Below are 18,765 nucleotides of genomic sequence, written 5' to 3' on the forward strand. Positions count from 1 at the left end.
CAAGTCGGGCGACTTGGCTGTTAGAGTAAGGTTGGGTAGATTAGAAATTGGTCAGTGTCGATTCACAGGTGTGAAGTCGAATAAACCTGATTAAACAAATAGTGTAATTTGTTTAAAAGATTTCTAATAAAAAATAACCTTATTTGGAGAATTTTGTTCATTATTTATGTGTTTCTGTGTTCCTAGTCCTTTCATTTGGTATCAGAGCAGGTCACCTACCTAGATCTAGATATCTATAACAGGTTGAGGTCATGCGAGGAAAATGGAAACAACAGAGTTTGTGGCAGCTCACAAATCACTCATGTTGGATGAATACAACTTTAGACACTGGAAGGTGCGCATGAAACAACAACTCAAAAAGATTGAGGAGGATGTTTGGACTGCAGTTGAAATAGGATGGACAGATCCAACGATCTGTACTGAAGATGATGAAGAGATAGCTAAACCCAAAAATAAGTGGACAAAAGCAGAAAAGACTGCATCGAGACTCAACGCAAAGGCGCTATCAGAAATCTTCAATGCAATCAGTTCAGATCAGTTTAAACTTGTGCAAGGATGTTGTTCAGCCAAGGATGCATGGGACACGCTTGTAGAATATTATGAGGGAACATCCACTGTTAAAAGAGCAAGACTAGACTATTTAGCCTCTCAGTTTGAGAATTTGAGAATGGCGGATGAAGAATCTATCACGAGTTTTAGCTCAAAGCTGAGTTCTATTGCAAACGAGGCAATTGTCCTTGGTAAGAACTTCAAGGATAAGAAGCTGGTCAAGAAGCTGATACGATGTCTTCCAGAGAAGTTTGCCTCCTATAAAGCATTGTTCAAGGTTGGGATGAATATTGATGAGATGAAGTTTTCACAGTTGGTTGGTATTCTTAAAGCTGAAGAGATGGAAGCACCTACCTGTCCAACCAAGATAGGAAAAGAAACAGTTTTTGCTGCTGGGAAGGAAATTGATAGATTTCAGTCACTTCATGAAAGTCTAAATCAAAAACTGGACGAATGTGTTGAATTGCTGACACAAAACTTCAAGGAGGCTTTAAAGCAATTTGAGAAAGAGCAGAGAAGGAACTCTAACTCAAGTGAGGTTTGTGCTAGTAAAGGTTGTCAGACATGTGATTGTCACTGCCATGATGTGTGCAAGAGACAATCTGAGGTTGAACGTCCATATCATCAGAAGAGAAGTGATGAAAAGCTTAGTCTTGTAGCTCTTATTGGAAAAGAAAATGATGAAGAACTTAAGGTGGATTCTGATTCAGATAGTGATGGAGAGATAGATGTGAAAGCTGAATATCGTAAGCTCTATGATAGTTGGGTTGAATTGAGTAACGAGAATCTGAACCTGCTGAAGAATAAGGCGTTACTAGAAGCTCAGATTAATATAATAGAGATGGAAAAGCCTACCGCATTGAAGCTAGAGACGCCAACATGTTCAACGAAGGATAACGGATTGACCAAGCAGACATAAGCTGGACACGAAAATACATGTGTATTGGAATCAAAGATAAATAGGTTATCAGACCTTTTGTCAGAAGAAAAGGAGAAAAACATAAATCTTGAGCATAATCTGAACGAAAACAACAAGAAGATCAGGATGTTAAGCAAAGGAACAAAGGATTTGGATACTCTTCTTGCCATGGGACAGCCTGCAAAACAGAATTGGGGTCTTGGATACATAGGAAATCGTGTGTCAAGCTCTAGTAGTGGAACAGATCAAGCATGTCTCACCAGTTTTGTTCGTGCTAAACCAGTTTCTGATATTAAATCAAAGGAAATTGAATCGCATCAAACCTGTTCAAGCAAAGAAGTACTCGTTGAACAGACAAATCAGAAGTTCAAACAAGGTTGTTACTTCTGTGGGAAACCTGGACATGTACAAAGATACTGTTATGCTTTGGAAAGCAAGATGAAGACAAGGAAGGCTGGAGAATGTAGTCTCAACTATGGATGTTATTCTTGTGGGAAACTTGGGCATACTCATCGATTTTGCTATGAGAGAATCAACAATATCAAGAAGGCTTGGAGTGAAAGCAAATGTTATATTGAGTCAAAAAGCTATGGTAAGGTATGAATTGCAAAATCAGATTTGTATTCCAAATGCAAGGAGACTGTTCAAGGGCTTGTGTGCAATGTAGCATGTTCAGAAAAAATAAGATGTTCGAATGTCAATAGGAGATGGGTTAACACTGAGGTTGTTCGAGGTATACTCAGACATGTTAATGAAGCCAATGATGTATGCCAGGCATAAGTCGGATGGGGCTCCAAGAGATGTGACAAAGGCATTATTTGTTATGAAAATTTTCAAAGAGTTTTGTCACTCAAGCAGGGGGAGATTGAAGAGTTGTTTCAGCTTGATGGTACTTAGTTGAGGGGGAGTTTCTTGCAAGTGTTCGCTAGTAAGCTTGAGTTGTAAAACTCAGTGAAAAAGGGGGAGATTGTTGAGACCAGGGGTCTGCAAATAAATGTGTTCAACGTTTCTTTATGGTTGCACAAGTCACAAGGTGTTATGACATGGCGTCATCTTATTGGTTGGAAATATTAATTACGATTTGACAAGAGATAATGATTGAAGCTTAGAGATAATGATGAATCAGAAGATTTGGACTTATCAAGATTAAAACGAGATTGGTTTGAAGGGTAAAAAGGATGGAGCTTTGCAAGTTTGTCTTCTGCAGTTTTTGGGAGTGCAGAGAGAAAACAGTATTGTGTCGAAGTTGAACAAGGTTTTGGGTGTTGAACAAGTCGGGCGACTTGGCTGTTAGAGTAAGGTTGGGTAGATTAGAAATTGGTCAGTGTCGATTCACAGGTGTGAAGTCGAATAAACCTGATTAAACAAAGAGTGTAATTTGTTTAAAAGATTTCTAATAAAAGATAACGTTATTTGGAGAATTTTGTTCATTATTTATGTGTTTCTGTGTTCCTAGTTCTTTCATCCCGCAACCGCCAACACCAGATCCCAAAAAAGGGGATCCAGATTCCAACAAACCCTAGCCGCCGCGGTCGTGATTGGAGCTGCCTTCTCGCAAGTCCGAGGATCTACGCGCCTCATATCAATCCACCGGTCATGAGCGTAGGTCGCACTAGAGGATGCAGGTCCCGGAGAATCGCCATCGACAAACTAAGATCTCACATCAATCAGGAGAAACCCTAACATCCTGATGGTTAACCAGCAAAGTCCAACGGCGTCAACATCTCCCTTTAACAATGACGAAACAGGTGCGACTCAGTATTGTTGGTGGCGTTTCTCTCGATCTTCGTCTGTTGATGGGAACTTTGGTGTGGTAGTTCCTTATGAGAGCTTTGGCGCTCTAGTGGCACCAGTTTCAGGGCCTCTTGTTATCTACCAATAGACAGAATAGTTAAAATTAATCAAGGATCCAATATTGGTTGAGGCTATAAAAAAAATAGAGCATGCCTTCTTTGAATGAAACAGAAAAATTAAAGACAGTGAGAAAAATCTGGGAAAAGAAAAAAAAATATAAAGAAAAGTTTAGTTTGATTGTAATTATAGTGCTTCTTGACAGACAAAGAAGAGCGTCTGCAAAAAAAAATATTAATTATATTAGATAGCTAGAATAAGATGCATGTTGACACATGGCTAACGTAGGTATATTTAAAATGGAAACAGTACAAATACTATATAGGTAATTAAATTTTATTTTGTGTATATAGGATGCAATTACTCTTTTCTCTTTATATAACAGAGTAAATACTTAACCGGAATACGCCAAGTAATAAACCAAACTAAACCAATACTCTAATATTCGATCAGATATAAACAGAAACTCAATTCAACCCTAAAGACAGAAACTTTGAGCCTAAAAAATGAAAAAAATGAAATTGAAATTGGAGGGAATTTTGGATAATAACCAGATTGATACTAAGCAGCTGTCGTTGCTGAATCAAGTATATTCAAAGGGTCAGACTCAACTTGGCTATGATCCTCGAGAAGGTTGTTGGCCTGAACAGCCGCCATTGAGAACTCACCGAGTAGGTGGTGGCCAGAGTCTTTGTACCAGAGGAGTCCATCTTGTTTTTTTGTTTAAGAATCAGAGGACTTGCCCGGGAGGAGGAAGAAGAAGAAGGCCAGAGACAAGGACTCAAAAGAACTCAGACATAAGCAAGGGAATTCAAAAGTCTGAAGCTTTACAGGAGCAAGAACACGATTTGGAAGTGACGAGAGGGCAAAAGAGAGAGAAGAGAGAAGGGGCTCTCACGCTGCCAGCTGTCCTAAGGATCAAATCGTTAAATCCCTTATTTACGGATTGATTCTTAGGTTATTTAGTTTAAATAATATTATTCTAATCTAATTTGCCTAGGTTAATACACTAAGAGCATGATTATCGCGGGTATCTAAAGCCCATATCTTGTTCTTTCTCCGTTTCTAAGAACCACGTGTCATTGTTTCTCGCTCTCCTTCTTGTCGCCTCCCTCCTCTCCTTCTCTTCGTCTTCTCCTTCTCTACTTCTCTCTCGACGGCCACTACACCAGAGGACACGACCGTGTCAGGAGCTTCACCACAAGAACGAAGAATCTATTTAAAACGCATCCACTGCCCAAACTTTCTCTCATCTACGAACCAACCAGCCAAGCCAGCCTCTTGAGGTTTCCGAAGAGGTTGTCTCTGTTTGATTAAAAACAGTACCTTTACTTTAATAATCTATCTGATCTGCTTGTTCATGTCTTTTGATTGGAAAAGGAAGCTCCTTAATTTTAATCTCTGTTGTGTATTGCTTGTAGACATGTAATATAGTGTGGAGATGTCGTTCATTGATTAGGCTTTATTTTTTGTGGCTAGCAGCAGCTTATGGCTTCGAGAAGAATTAACAAGGAGCTTAGGGACCTGCAAAAGAACCCTCCTGTGTCTTGCAGTGCCGGTGAGTATCAACTATATATTTTCTGGATATGCACTTAGCTCTGTTGAAGAGAGGATTTCAATGGAGTTTTTCGATCTATCAGAGGCTGCTCAAGCTAAAAAGTGTGTTCATAATGCTTTTCATGTTACCTCTCTATGTCGAACCTTACTCTTTGTGTATCTGACAAATATGTTTCAATCTCTTCTCAGATATGCTTTCAAGTGTCACCGGAAATCCGAGGATGGAAGGGACATTGTCTACCCCGTAAATGCGATCGCCTTCCATCCGATGTAAGTGTTGATCTTAGAAGGAATCTGATTGTACCCTTTCATATACACGGTTGCCTTTATTCTTAACTAACTTTTCACAAAAATAAATGTGTAATTTCTAGTTTGCAACATATTGTGTAGAGTGATAGTTCAGAGTATTGTATATGCCAAATTTTACTTAGCAAGTAGACACTATAGATGTTTTCATTGAGTCCACTAGTTATATGGAATGTTAAGTTATAGGTCTCAGTACAGCTTCTCTGTCGCTTCTAATAATGATCTAATGGTTTTGAAATTGTAGTTATGGAACTTTTGCTACGGGAGGTTGTGACGGTTTCATCAACGTTTGGGATGGTAACAACAAGAAGAGTATATCAGGTTTAGCAGTGACAACAACTTGCGTTGTTTCTTCTGATTATAGCTCAAGCTAATGTGTCTAGTTAGTGAAAACTGAATCTTTTTGATGCATATCCACACTTAAGTATTTATCAACATTATACTAAGAAACAACATAAAAGTTTCTACCAATATTCTGTATATTTGCTTGTGTTTCTTAGTATTGTCTCTTAATAATCAAAATATAATAATAAAAAATGCTAAGATACATTAATATTGTCCCTGCAATAAGTATATTCTAAGGACTCTCGGACTCCCATTGTAGACGGTTTGTGTATTAAATATACTTAACACTTATACCAAAAAAAAATTATAATAAATAACTTAATGTAAAAATAACTTAATGTACAAATTAAAACTAATGGGCCACGTGGCAAATGAACTAGCCAGAAGTACTGGTTACGGATCCTATATAAACCTTGCGCCGTCGCTCCGACTGTGTTATTTTCTTTTTTTATGCTTCTCTCTCGGGAGTATCAGATTTGATAGTAAAAGAGGTGGGTGGTTTAGATTTATCCGTGTCTCTAAGGATTCTCTCATCTGATTGAGATTTGTTTTACCCAATTTTGGATCTGATTGATATACATATTTGTGTTAGGTTGAAAGTCATGGATGAGGCAGTAACGTTGGTGTTCTGGGACATCAACAGCTGTCCGGTTCCCAATGATGTGGATGCTCGTCTGGTCAGTTCGTGTATAGAATCTGTTGGGGATGGATTGTCACCACCCACAAGACCCAGCAAACAGGAGGTCCATTACCATTGATTGAGAGACTATCGGCTCGGAAGCCGGCTCCCGATGAGCTACGACTCGGCTCGTGACTACTTTGGCTAGATGACGAGTAGCCAAAGATGGCGACCAAACGGCTCGGGCCGAACAGTCATTTCGACTAAGCCTACAGGCTTAAAGGCCCATAAGCAAAGGAAACAAGTTAGGTCTAAGACAACCGACCTGAGAGACTATATAAGGAGTTGAGGACAAGAAGAAAGGGCATCAGCACTTTGACACACAGACTTGCGGCTAGATTAGGGTTTCCATTACTCTCTTTGTATCTCGCCGCTCTCTCTTGTACTTCCGGCTAGGAGCTTTCCGAGCATCGAATAGCCAGCTTTCTTACTCTTGTACCCTCGTTATTCCGACTCTAATAAAACGTCTATGTTCGTCCCCCTCTTGAGTTCTTTTACTTTCTGTTGACCAAACTCACCTCAAACAGAATCGCGCCCACCGTGGGGCCTGATCAGAGTAACGTTTCTTAGACCGATATGACGACTGGCGACTCGAACCCCGGCACTTCCGGCGAAGCGCCCGAGCTTACGCCTCCGCCTCCTCCTCCTTTTCTCTCGTCGGACTTTATGAGCTCCGTGATGGCTCGTCTCGCACATCAAGAAGAAGTCCAGAAAGCGACGAATGAGCAGCTCGCAGCCCTGGTAGCTGCTCTCACCGCTCCTGCTGGGCCGAGAAGTCGTTCCGAGCCTGTCTGCCGCCATCTTTTCCCTCCGACATCGGCGGAAGACCACGCAGTCGACGGATCTGACCCTAACGGGCCTCCCGCCGCCTACCCTACTCCGGCGACAGCAGACCCGACGACAATTCGCGAGATCACCGAGCTCAAACTCAGCTTTCAACAGATGAGCTCGCAGATCCATCAAGCAACGAGCGCAGCCCCTCAGATTGACAGCGTCATTGCCTCCACTTCGCGCTCGCCCTTTGCTAGCGAGTTAACCAGAGTCCAGCTCTGCAAAATAGAAAAGCTTCGTCTCCCCGAGTACAAACCCGGTGGCGACCCTGTCGAGCATCTAACAGCCTTCAATATAGCGATGGCCAGAGCTCGTCTTTCCGACGAAGAGAAGGACGCAGGATACTGTCAGCTCTTCGTCGAAACACTAAACGAGCAAGCGCTAACCTGGTTCTCACAACTCAGCGAGAACTCGATTCGAAGCTTCCGAGATCTCTCGGCCGTGTTTCTCAAGACTTACATCATGTTCACTAAGCAAGCAGCAACCGCTTCTAGCCTGTGGAATATGGCTCAAACAAAGGACCAAAGCCTTAAAGACTACATGGAAAAGTTCAAGACGATCGTTTCCAGAGTCGATGTTCCTGATCACATCGCTATCGACGCCTTGATGAACACTCTTCTCGTCAACTCGAAGTTTCGCAAGGACTTGTATTCCAACCCTACGACTTCACTCCCTGACGCTATCGCCAGATCTCACAACTTCATCCGAATGGAAGAAGACACCAAGGCGATAATCCGAAAGCAGAACGCAGCCAAGCCTGCAGCAGTCAAGACTGCGGGCGCTCGGACCGAGCCGCGCCAGCACTCACCAAATGATACTGGCAGTAAAAAGGGCGGCCTCCTCTACGTCGTAGATGAGAACAACGCTCCTGTTTCGACCATGGTAATGCACGACAAAAAATGGAATGTCTATTAGCGAGAAACCGACTCTCCAGATGCGTCTCCCAGTACCCCGAGTGCTGGAACCGTAGCTAAAGTCGATTCGGCGACATGACCGACCAGAACGCCCATCGATCTCACAAAGCATTGCAAGTATCACGACGTCAAGGGGCACGATACGACTGAGTGCAAATCCCTTTACGCCTAGTTCCTCTCCTCGATCGAAAGTGGGGATTACAAGGTCCAGCCTCCGAAACCCAAGCCAAAGGGCGAGAACAGCTGGAGCAGGAACAAAGACAAGAAAACTCAGTGAAAATAGCAGGACAAAAACCGTAAAAGTGACAAACAGGCAAAGGACGCAGACAAGGCTGCCCGAGAGACCGACGATGACGACGATTCGGCCAATGACGATCAGCCGGCCAATCGCCAGCGCATCGAAGTAATCCGCGTCCAACCACAAGGAGAGACCGAACCAGGATCCTCGTCCGACGAGGAGGACGGCATGAAAACTTCCCAAAATACCAAGGACCTTCGGTCCCTCCTCGAACGAAAGCTCCAATCTAGTGCTGAGGAAACGCCAATTTCAACCGATCTCCGCCTACGGATCGACTCGAACCGAACCGCGAAAGCTTCAGCGCAAGAACTCTCTCACCAGTAGTCTGCCGAAAAGCCGAACTGTGATTTACAAGAAAAACTCAACGCGAAAATTGGTGATCTGCGAACAACCCTCAACCGCAGGGTAATTCGGTGCTGTTATTAGGCCACAAAAGAAAAAATCTAGTTTCAAACAAATGTGGGTAATTCGGTGCTCAAGGCCATAACCAAACAAAATGCACTATTTCATTTGAATCTGGTGAATACTATAACAACAAATAATATTTATCCCTTTTAGAATAACAAATTTAGCAATTTTCATCACACACTATTTATGTTTTTTATATTTTTTTTTTTGCTACAGGTATGTAATGCGTTCAATTTGTTTTTGATATAATATTATATTTTAGTGTTAATTTGTTGCTCGTATATTAATTTTTCAAACATATGTACGCCCAAATAGCATATACATTGATTGACATTCATTTCATACTATCTACATGTACATCATTTTCACTTATATGTTCACTCCAACAAGGTGTTAACCAATCAATTTTCCTCTGTTTCGGCTAAATCAATGTCATCAAAACAAAAACAAACAAATCTCATTTTAAACAAATGATTTCACTGTGGAGCTAAATGTCACAACCTAACAACATATACACAAATCATGTTGAATATCGTGGATAGTGTATCAACAAATGCTACTTCATCATTTAAGCTACTTATGTTTTTCTACTCTTTCTTTGATATAGTCATGTAATGCGTTCAACAACATATTTACCAATATTTTGATATTCGAGGAAACAAAACACCATTCAACATCCAATAAGTTTGGTGTAATAACAATGTCCTATAGATTAGTATATAGTGTACAATACAATTGCAGTTTTGCTTGTTTTTTGTGTACATGTGTATAATATCTCATTGTAAATATTTGAGATTTTGATAAGGAATGCAGTTTGGATAAAAATGTTTTCTTTTTCTGGGTTGGAAAGAAAATATATTTTGTGGTTTTAACGGAAATAAACAATTTTGAGGTCTGAGATAAAATATATTTTTGTACAATAACATCACAATATGATTTTGCAATTTTAGTGAAAACAAATTTTACATTTTCCAGGATAATATGATTATGGTTTTGGTGAAAATATTAATTTTTGTTAGAGTTTCCAAATTTTGACAAAAATATAATTTTTATTTTCGGCGGAAATTGTTTATTCTACTATTTTGACGGAGAAGTTTACTTTTTATAATCTTGACCGAATGTTTTTAGAGGTTTTTGCAGAAAAATTATTTGGCAAGAAAATGTAACTTTTTGTAGTTTTATTATTTTGACAAGTGCAAGTTTTTTTTTTCAACAACCTACACATATTCATTTAAGACTCTGTCATATAGGTTGGGAACTCCGTGTGTATGTGGACAATATAAGACGGCTGTCTCCGAGCATCTCATGCAAGTTTGTGTACCACTTTATTATGAGTTCTAGGAACATGCAATATCTCGAACATGCTGAAGCTTTCCTTAAGTCCTTGTATTTCTGTGAGGTCTACTGCAAAAGCCAGTCGTTCTTCTGGATCTGAAACCATCATAACCCATTGAGAAAAATATATTGCAAAAATCAAATAAACTGTGTAAATATTATTATTTTTTCCATCGCCTATTTAAATACTTCAATTTACGCATGGAGAGGTGAGAGGCTAGGCCTTGTATTTCGTGCAAATATAGTTTATGATGCATGTTTATGATTCTGAAAATATAGTTTTGGGGTTTCAGAGGTAAATGGAAATTTTCAGTTTTGATATAATGATATGATATGTGATTTTGGCTGAAAATGTGATTTTTGTTTTTGTTAGGAAAATGGAATTTTGTGATTTGTGGAAAATGTTATTTTTTGGTTTTCATGAAAATGTGTTTTTTTCTTGTGATTTTGGTGGATTAAGTGATTTTGGGATTTAAAGGAAAAAGTGATCACAGTTTGCCAATAAAAAAGTGGCCACAGTAATGTGATTTTGTAAGTTTATGGTTTTCTCAAAAGAAAGTGATTTCCGCCTAGCGGAAAAATAAACTAGGATTTTGGTGGAAAATGAGAATTTTTGGGTATTAGTAAGAAAATGTGTTTTTCCTTTTTAACAGAAAATACAAATTTATATTTCAAAGGAAATTTAAATTTATAATCTTGAAAAAGTATTTTTAATATTTTGTGAAAAATATGAATCTAAAAATAAATTTATTTTTCTTTTTCAGCATATTATGTAATTTTGGGTGAGAAAAGAAATGATGATTTGTGTTCTCATGGAAAAATATGAATTGGGATTTTAGCTTCAAAATGTTATATTTATTGTTTGATATATAAATATGATTTGAGGTTTGGATGGATAGTATTTTTATTTGATTATGTCGGACCTGTTATCTGAGATTTTGGCAAAATATATACTTTTGAAATTTGAAGAAAAAATGATTTTGAAATTTGAGGAAAAATGCAATTTTGTAGTTTTACTAAAAAAAATATAATTTGCGTGATTTTCTGGTTTTGGTGAAAATATGAAATTACAATTTTCGTCAAAAAATGCGATTTTGTAGGTTTTCGTAAGAAAATGTGTTTTTTTTTTCAAATTAAAAAATTCCAATATTTACAATCAGCAGAATAATATAAATTCATAGTCATGAAAATGAAGTTTTCTGTTAGTTTGTGGGAAATGTTAATTTATACTTTTAACGGAACAATGAGATCTGTTATGTAGACAGACAAATTGATTTTGCGATGTTTGAACAAAATATCCCAAGACATAGCTTCGTCCACCTAATAAACAGCACATTCTGCTAGTACGTTTTTAAGAATCTTAGAGCATCATTATTGGTAGGACCAAAAATTTGGTCCTTAGGTTATTTTAGTATTATTGTGATGTTAAGGACAATGGTTAAGGACAATCACAAAAGTTTTGATTATTGGTAGGACTTATAGAGGTCTCTTAGTAAAAAAATTTACAAACATCATAGAATATGTATGAACATTGTACCATGAACTTATTACAATCTGAACCAAAGAATCTATATACATGAAGAATGACCTGCTTAGGTATTATTCACACGGTTTTATGATGTGTCTAAGAAAAGAGAGTAAAAGTTTTGTGAACAAAGGGGACTTTGACAGGTTTCCCCAGGTCACGGCTCAATGTACAAAGACATTCACACGGTTTCATCTTGGTACAGCCGATACAGAACCTGTGGAAAAGAAATGAAAAAGGCCTCTATCAAAAGATATGTTTTTGGAATGGAGGAGAGAATGGATCAATGAAGAACATATCAGGAAACAGACATCAAAAAGGCTATAATGGTTTGAATATAGATACTTGGGGAATAAACCACTGCGGAAAGAGTACTCATTGACACTAAACCTAACTTGATTATAGTTAGAAGGATAGAGACACAAACACATACTATATATGCTTAAGCTCAGGATATAGCTTAAGGTGAAACGTGAGCTAGATGATCTAAAACTGGACTGACCTAATTTTTCTTAAGACCTAAAGTTATTCTCAACATGTTCAACCAACATAAAACGCAGCAGATAAGATAAAAGCAAAGATAAGTAGAGGGTTACCGAGAATACCGATGCCACTCGACTTTGATGCCTCCCTCCGGCTTATTTAGTGCTTCCTTATCATCACTGTGTGCAGCTCCCGACCTCTTGGGATGATGATCTTTGCCTTTCTTGCAGAAAGGAACAACGTTGAGCAACGCAGTGTCATCAACCACATCGATCTTCACAGACCTCCCAACGAAAGCGTTGTCCTTGACTCTCACTCTCTCCACCTTCTGATGCTGCTCTTTGGATCTCAGACAAGAGTCTCCTCTTCTCAGAGATACAAACAACGGACCCATCAGTCTCCATCTTGTGCACATCATCTTCGCGAAACAGGGTCACTATATACATAATTTAGAGAATCCACACAAGTTAAAATCAATGGAGATCAAACGTTGAACGCATGATCGAGAGAAAGAGTGAAACAATGTTTTACCTGTTCGCCGTTGTTACGAATGAGGAATCCCTTGCCGAAGAGAGAAGCGAGTGGAGATCCCTAGCGTTGCCGCTGCCGTTAACTTCCTTCGCGATTTCAGCCATGGATGGATTGTTTCGGAATCGAATTGGAGAATTAGCTATCAACGTGAAACCCAGTTCTAGAGAAGCAAATTCAATGTGAAAGCAAGAGAGAATTGGGGTGGAGAGGTTTGGTGAGGGAGACGATGATGAACCCAGAGAGAGAGAAACAAGGACGCGGCTTTTTTGTCCTTAATTAAGGAACGTCCTTCTTTTATTATGTGTTTTTTATTTATTTTTAAACCTAAATTGCTTTAAGGAACGCCTCAAGGACGCCGATAATCATGGCCTAATCGGGTTCCCGTTCTCAACCTTCAACATTGACAACAAGAAATAGAAGTTCTCCTCGTTTCCTTGGATACCGGGTCTTCTCATGATGTCTCTGGAATAGCTAGGTGGCGATGCACTCCTTAGAACTTATAACCATCACCACCAATGATACACGTACCCTATGAAAACTGCTATATAAGAAGGGATATAGAACACGTACACAATGAAAATCACCATATAAACTCCTATAATGCCAAATATCACTCAATGATCAAGAAACCTGAAGACCATCCAAGCCATGAACGAGATGCAGAAAGACGGGAACGAATATATCGCTGCACTTGAACCAGCGGCAGCTCTAGACCTGCAACAAGCAACGAGAGTCCAAAGTATTGGGATGTGCTCGACTGCCAAAGGGTGTCACCAAGAACAACAAAGACCCGCATACCAGGATAGCCTCGACATCCTTTCCTAATGCCGCCTCGAAAAACTAGAGAACGGATAAGTTAAGCGAAGAATGATTAGAGCCGGTAACAACAGCTCAACCCACTACAATAAAAACCGAGAGCTAAAATGTCAAGAAACCAAGCCGACAATGGCTCTGACGCCATGACTAGAGTAAGGACCGGGAAGAGGAATGATGAATGGAAAGAAGATCATGGTTTCACCTCAAAATACCATAGATGACCTCGCCGATATCGCAACAACGAGAAACTCCACGAACGAACACCGCAAGAGCTAACACACGCCAATACCACTGGCGAAGCTCACCTCCGAGATAGACCAAACCTCCGGAACACTCACGGCGAGAGCTTAGAGAAGTCACGCCCTTTCAAGACCTTGAGGAGAGGACAAAGAGCCACGACTAACACTGCTCAGCCAAAAACAATAAATATAACATTTTCCAGCTAAAATCACAAATCATATTGTTACATCAAACACAAATCCACATTTTTTTTCTTCTTAAACCACAAAACTATTTCTTCAAAATCATAAATTTACATTTTTCATCCACAATTACATTATCTTCTGAAAAGGAAAAATAAATTTCCTTTTAAATTCATATTTATACAAAATACTAAAGCTAAATTTTTTTAAAATTATAAATTTAAAATTTCCATTGAACATAAAGTCGTATTTTCTGTTTAAAAGGAAAAATTACGAAAAACACATTTTCTTGTTAATACAAAAAAACTCATTTTCTACCAAAACCCCAAATTTATTGTCCCACTGGCCGGAAATCATAGTTTTTGCAGAAAACCATAAACTTAAAAAATCACATTTTCTTGACAAACCATGGAGACTTTTTTTTTTTTGAAAAACTGTGACCACTTTTTCCTTCAAATCCTAAGATCACTTATTCCACCAAAATTGCAAGAAAGAAACATATTTCCATCAAAACCAAAAAAAAAAAATAACTTTTTCAACCCAAATCACAAAATTACATTTTCCTAGAAAAAAGCCAAAGTCACATATCATCTTGTTCTATCAAAACTAGAAATTTTCATTTCCTCTGAAATCCCAAAACTATATTTTCAGAATCATAAACCTACATTTTGTCAAAATAATAAAACTGCATTTTCCCTTCAAAGAAAAAATTGCATTTGCTTACCAAATACATTTTCTGCGAAAACCTCTAAAAACATTTGGTCAAAATTATAAACATTACACTTTCCCATCAAAATATTCAAATCAAAAGTTTCGCAAAAAAAACCTACTTTTTCCAAAATCTGCAAAATCGCATTTCTCACAAAACTACAAATTAAAAATTTTCACCAAAATCACAAATCATATTTTATTGTTAAAACTGTATGCTTCTCTAAAATTGCAAATCACATTGTCACGTCAATGTACAAAAATATATCTGAGGTGTCATGATAAGATCCTATATAAGTAAACAGAACATCATTTACTATGAACTTTTGAATCCACGGTTATAATGTTCTAAGAATTTATGTTACTGAATTCCAGCGCAGTAAGACTTTTTTCTCTACTTTAAAGATCCGACATATTTCGAGAGCACATAATCTAGTGGCGGACAAGCTGGCACGAGGTGTTAGGAGTTCCTCTTCTGCCATGTTTTATGTCGACTCGATGCTTCCGGTCTGGTTTTCTGGACATGATGTGCGTAGCTAACAGTTTAGTTTCACTAGGGATATAGCTCCGTGCAAGCGTGGGGTCGTGAATGTTTAAAAGAATTTTCGATTTGTCTTCATGAATTCGACATCTAACAACATTTTCCCAAGAATATTTCAGACATAGACCATATATCCACTGAGATTCAACATCTGATATGCTGACTAATTGACATCCTCTTAGCTATCCAGTAAATCTGCAAGCTGTGTAAATATAAGAAAATAATAATATCCCAATTTAGAGACCCCACACAATAGTAAAACCTTTTATTAAACATAGCGCAATAATATATACATACCCAGAAAAATAGTCAAGGCGAGATTTTTTAACAGAAATAAAAAATGAATCTCCATGAGCTCCTCTCAGGTTTATGCGAACTCTCTCGGTTCGTCCAAAAAGCTGTGTTTCTTTTTCATTGTTTTTTTCTGTAGTTATCAGATGTATAAACGATTTTGTTCGCCTCCTCCTTGAAACTATCAGTGTGTTCTAATTAAATTTTGAAGTATGAGAAATTAGTGAATCCCTCCATGGCGTACATGTATTAGCGGACAACTTCAGAAAGTAGAATAAAAAACATAGAAAAGTTATACTAATCAAGTTTCCAGTAGGACTATGAAATTCTATCAATTTAAAGAGTTTCAATGATATGTGACACTTAATATAGCGGTTTAGAGTGTAATGGTTTATCATCGGATGTGAAAGTTAAGCGACAAAGTGGGAGAATCCTAGGCCATATTCAGAGACGGTGCAAAAGAATAGACGATTAAGAAGCTTTTTTGGATATGTTTGACGCATCAGCCTCACCTTTTAAAAGTTATGTAGAAACTTAGTGCCATATGCCGAGAGTTAATTTAAAATGACCCAACAATCATTTAATCATTACATAATCACGTTCAAAAACTCATGCCGAGAGCCGTAAAATCACCGGAAAAACGTAATTCGGGCACCAACGATGACGATTTACTGACTCAGTCCAAAAATCGAAATTCTTAAAAACTTAATTTTAACTCATTTCAGCCTATAATCGAGTAGTATATATAAAGATTCATGAAGTTTTCATGAAAATGACAAAAAGTGAAGAAATTGATGTATAACTCTTGAACATGAGCAGTCAGAGTCCATATTGCAGAAAGTCTAAAAGTCTAAAGAGGAAGACGACTTGTAAAAATCATAATTGTTCTTCATTAAATTTAATCATAAAAAAATACAAAAAACACATGTTCTCTATTCGAACTCTGGTTGTGAGCCTATTTAATGATACATAAACCACTACACTAAGGGATATTTATTGAAATTCATACGAATACATACTATATTAAAAGAAAAAATATAAAGATGAGTCCCACAAACATTTAATAAAATCTGATGTGGACACTTTAAAAGAGAGGAAAGTGTCACATTATATATATATATATATATATATATATATATATATATATATATGATTGTTGTTAAGAAAAACATAAGAGACTTATTTATCATGGTTGTACTACAAAAAAACTGTTGTGATCCGAGAATATATGATCGACATATATCATTGTCATTATCTCTTATACATTGGTGTTTATCTCTTTATTAGGATAACTATAATATCATGTATATATATGATAGTTTCAACTTAATAAAGGACACGCTTTAGATCGTACAACACACGTTATCAGCTCGTTTGCTCTGTGAAACCCTAGCTACGAGAAGAAGCCGCTTGCGACAAGAAGAAGCTGCTTGCGATGAACCAGTCCTGCTCCAACGAGACCGATCAACCCTTCCGAGATCAAAGGTATCATCGGAAACCCCTATCCGCAAAATTAAAACCCTAACCGCATACATGTGGCTACACTTAGCCAACATGTCTTGCAAAGAAAACATAATAAAAACCGAAATTTATATCTGTTATAGCATGATTTCTCAATCGTTTCTTGTCTCTGTCTTGATTCAATGCTATCGTCATCATCGTTTATTTTTTTTAAGATAGCTTCACCATCATGTTATGCTCTGTTTCGCTCAAAGATATCATCTTGCTCGCTTGCTTTGGTTCGTATAAAACACATCGCTCTGTTCGTTTTGATTTTGAGTTTGTTTACTTTGTTCAAACCGTACGCCATCTCTCGTTCATATTGATCCGAACTGAATTCTTCTCCGATCGCATACTCTGTTTTGTATATCGTCTTGATCCCGCCTGCTTGAAATCCCGCCTGCTCGCTTGCTCTGTTTTTTCATACATCGCGTCCGCTTGCTCTGTTTTTCATGCATCGCTTGCTCGCTTGCTATGATCGCTTACTCTGTTTTTGTATATATATCGTTCTGTCCTTTTGTCATGTTCGTATATATATATCGTTTTGTTCATCTTGTTCGTTTTAATCTGTTAACGTGCTCTGTTTCTCATGCATAATTTATTCTGTTTCGTTTGATACGTACCGTACAACATATATATATTGCTCTGTTGTTTGCATTATATATATAAATATTGCTCTGATTCATTTATTCAAACCGACCGTTTAATATTCATGCATAGCACGTTTGTCTTATTTAATAATTAAGAATGCATAGCTCGTTTTGTTTTTAGTACAACTCGTTATCATGCATAACTCATTATATATATACATAACTGAATTTTTTATATATATATATATGTCGTATGATTATATCTAATGGGGGGAAATAAAATTTTCAGATGTCTAAATTGGCAAATCTCGACTTCCCTGCTTTGAATGGTGAAAATTATCTTGATTGGGCACTTGATGCAAGGATCATGCTACGATCAAAAGGACTTGGTGATACGATCATCAGTGACAATAAGTCCAGTGATAAAGATCGATACAGTGCTATTTATATAATACGCCATCATCTCCAAGAGACTTTGAAAACTCAGTACAGAACCATGGAAAATCCATTGGACCTTTGGAACGCTTTACAGCGACGTTATGACCACCAGAAAACGGTGATGCTCCCAAGGGCTCAATATGACTGGAAACACTTAAGGTTCCAGGACTATAAAACAGTAGACGAGTACAACTCGGTCATGTTCAAAATTGTTTCCATGATGGAATTATGTGGTGAAAAAGTTACTGAGCTCGAGATGCTTAATAAGACTTTCTCGACGATGCATTCCAGTAACATGGTATTGCAACAGCAATACAGAGAAAGAAAGTTCACCACATACACTGAGTTGATCGAATGTCTTTTGTTGGCTGAAGCCAATAATGAACTGTTAATGAAAAACAGTGAGATGAGACCTCCGGGAACGGCTCCATTACCTGACATCTCTAAACTTGCTATAGAGCAAAAGAAAGAGAGTAACCTTGTCCACCATAATAACCAACCCGGCTCATTCCGTGGTAGAGGTAGGGGACGAGGTGGCACGTTTAACGCACACAGGCGAGGACGTGGTCGCGGGAACACACCATACTTCAGCCGTGGTCGTGGTCGTGGCCGTAGTGTGTCGTTTAAACCACAGATCAAGACTGATCTATGCCATCGTTGTGGTATGGGAAACCATTGGACAAAGAACTGCCGTACTCCTAAGCACCTATGTGAACTTTATATCAAAAGTCTAACAGAGAAACCAGAAGCTCATATGGTTCGAGACTCAGGATACGAAGGAGATGATGACGAAGAGGACACAAAATATGTCCAGAACAAAGAGGAAGGATCAAACCAAGATACCGAGATGGAGTTTCAGACTTCAGACATTCTGAAATAAGGAATTAAAATTCCATAGTTTTTTTTATTTTCCCCCGGTTTTGGTGTT

The 18,765-nt window shown here is 38.1% G+C and overlaps 2 protein-coding genes and 1 long non-coding RNA gene across 5 annotated transcripts in view; 2 read left to right on the forward strand and 1 right to left on the reverse strand.

Moving 5' to 3' along the window:
• The window catches only part of LOC108823150 (alkaline/neutral invertase CINV1), a 53,753-nt gene that overhangs the window by 24,659 nt on the left and 10,329 nt on the right, over window positions 1-18,765 (forward strand). Inside the window, exon 1 of one of the 2 annotated variants that reach the window (XM_056992409.1) lies at window positions 16,771-16,794. The exons of the other annotated variant lie outside the window; for it this stretch is intronic. The gene's annotated coding sequence lies outside the window, so the exon portion shown is untranslated. Of the gene's footprint in view, window positions 1-16,770; window positions 16,795-18,765 lie in introns of those variants that run through there. 2 annotated transcript variants of the gene reach the window in all.
• On the forward strand, window positions 4,392-5,727 carry LOC108832901 (uncharacterized). Its single transcript, XR_008937713.1, has 4 exons — window positions 4,392-4,617; window positions 4,802-4,877; window positions 5,066-5,146; window positions 5,427-5,727. It is a non-coding gene; the product is annotated as an uncharacterized LOC108832901 (long non-coding RNA).
• LOC130498799 (uncharacterized) lies at window positions 11,482-12,808 on the reverse strand. 2 transcript variants are annotated; one of them, XM_056992411.1, is made up of 3 exons: window positions 12,532-12,808; window positions 12,123-12,436; window positions 11,482-11,734 (listed from the first exon to the last, which is right to left on the reverse strand). In XM_056992411.1, the coding sequence occupies exons 2-3, from the start codon at window positions 12,416-12,418 to the stop codon at window positions 11,617-11,619; spliced, it is 414 nt and encodes a 137-aa protein (XP_056848391.1). In that variant the 5' UTR covers window positions 12,419-12,436; window positions 12,532-12,808; the 3' UTR covers window positions 11,482-11,616. The 2 variants fall into 2 exon arrangements, with proteins under 2 accessions (XP_056848391.1, XP_056848390.1); XM_056992410.1 differs by having other exon boundaries at window positions 12,114-12,436; window positions 12,532-12,807.

This window comes from Raphanus sativus, chromosome 8, assembly GCF_000801105.2.
Source record: "Raphanus sativus cultivar WK10039 chromosome 8, ASM80110v3, whole genome shotgun sequence".
NCBI classification, from domain to species: Eukaryota; Viridiplantae; Streptophyta; class Magnoliopsida; order Brassicales; family Brassicaceae; genus Raphanus; species Raphanus sativus.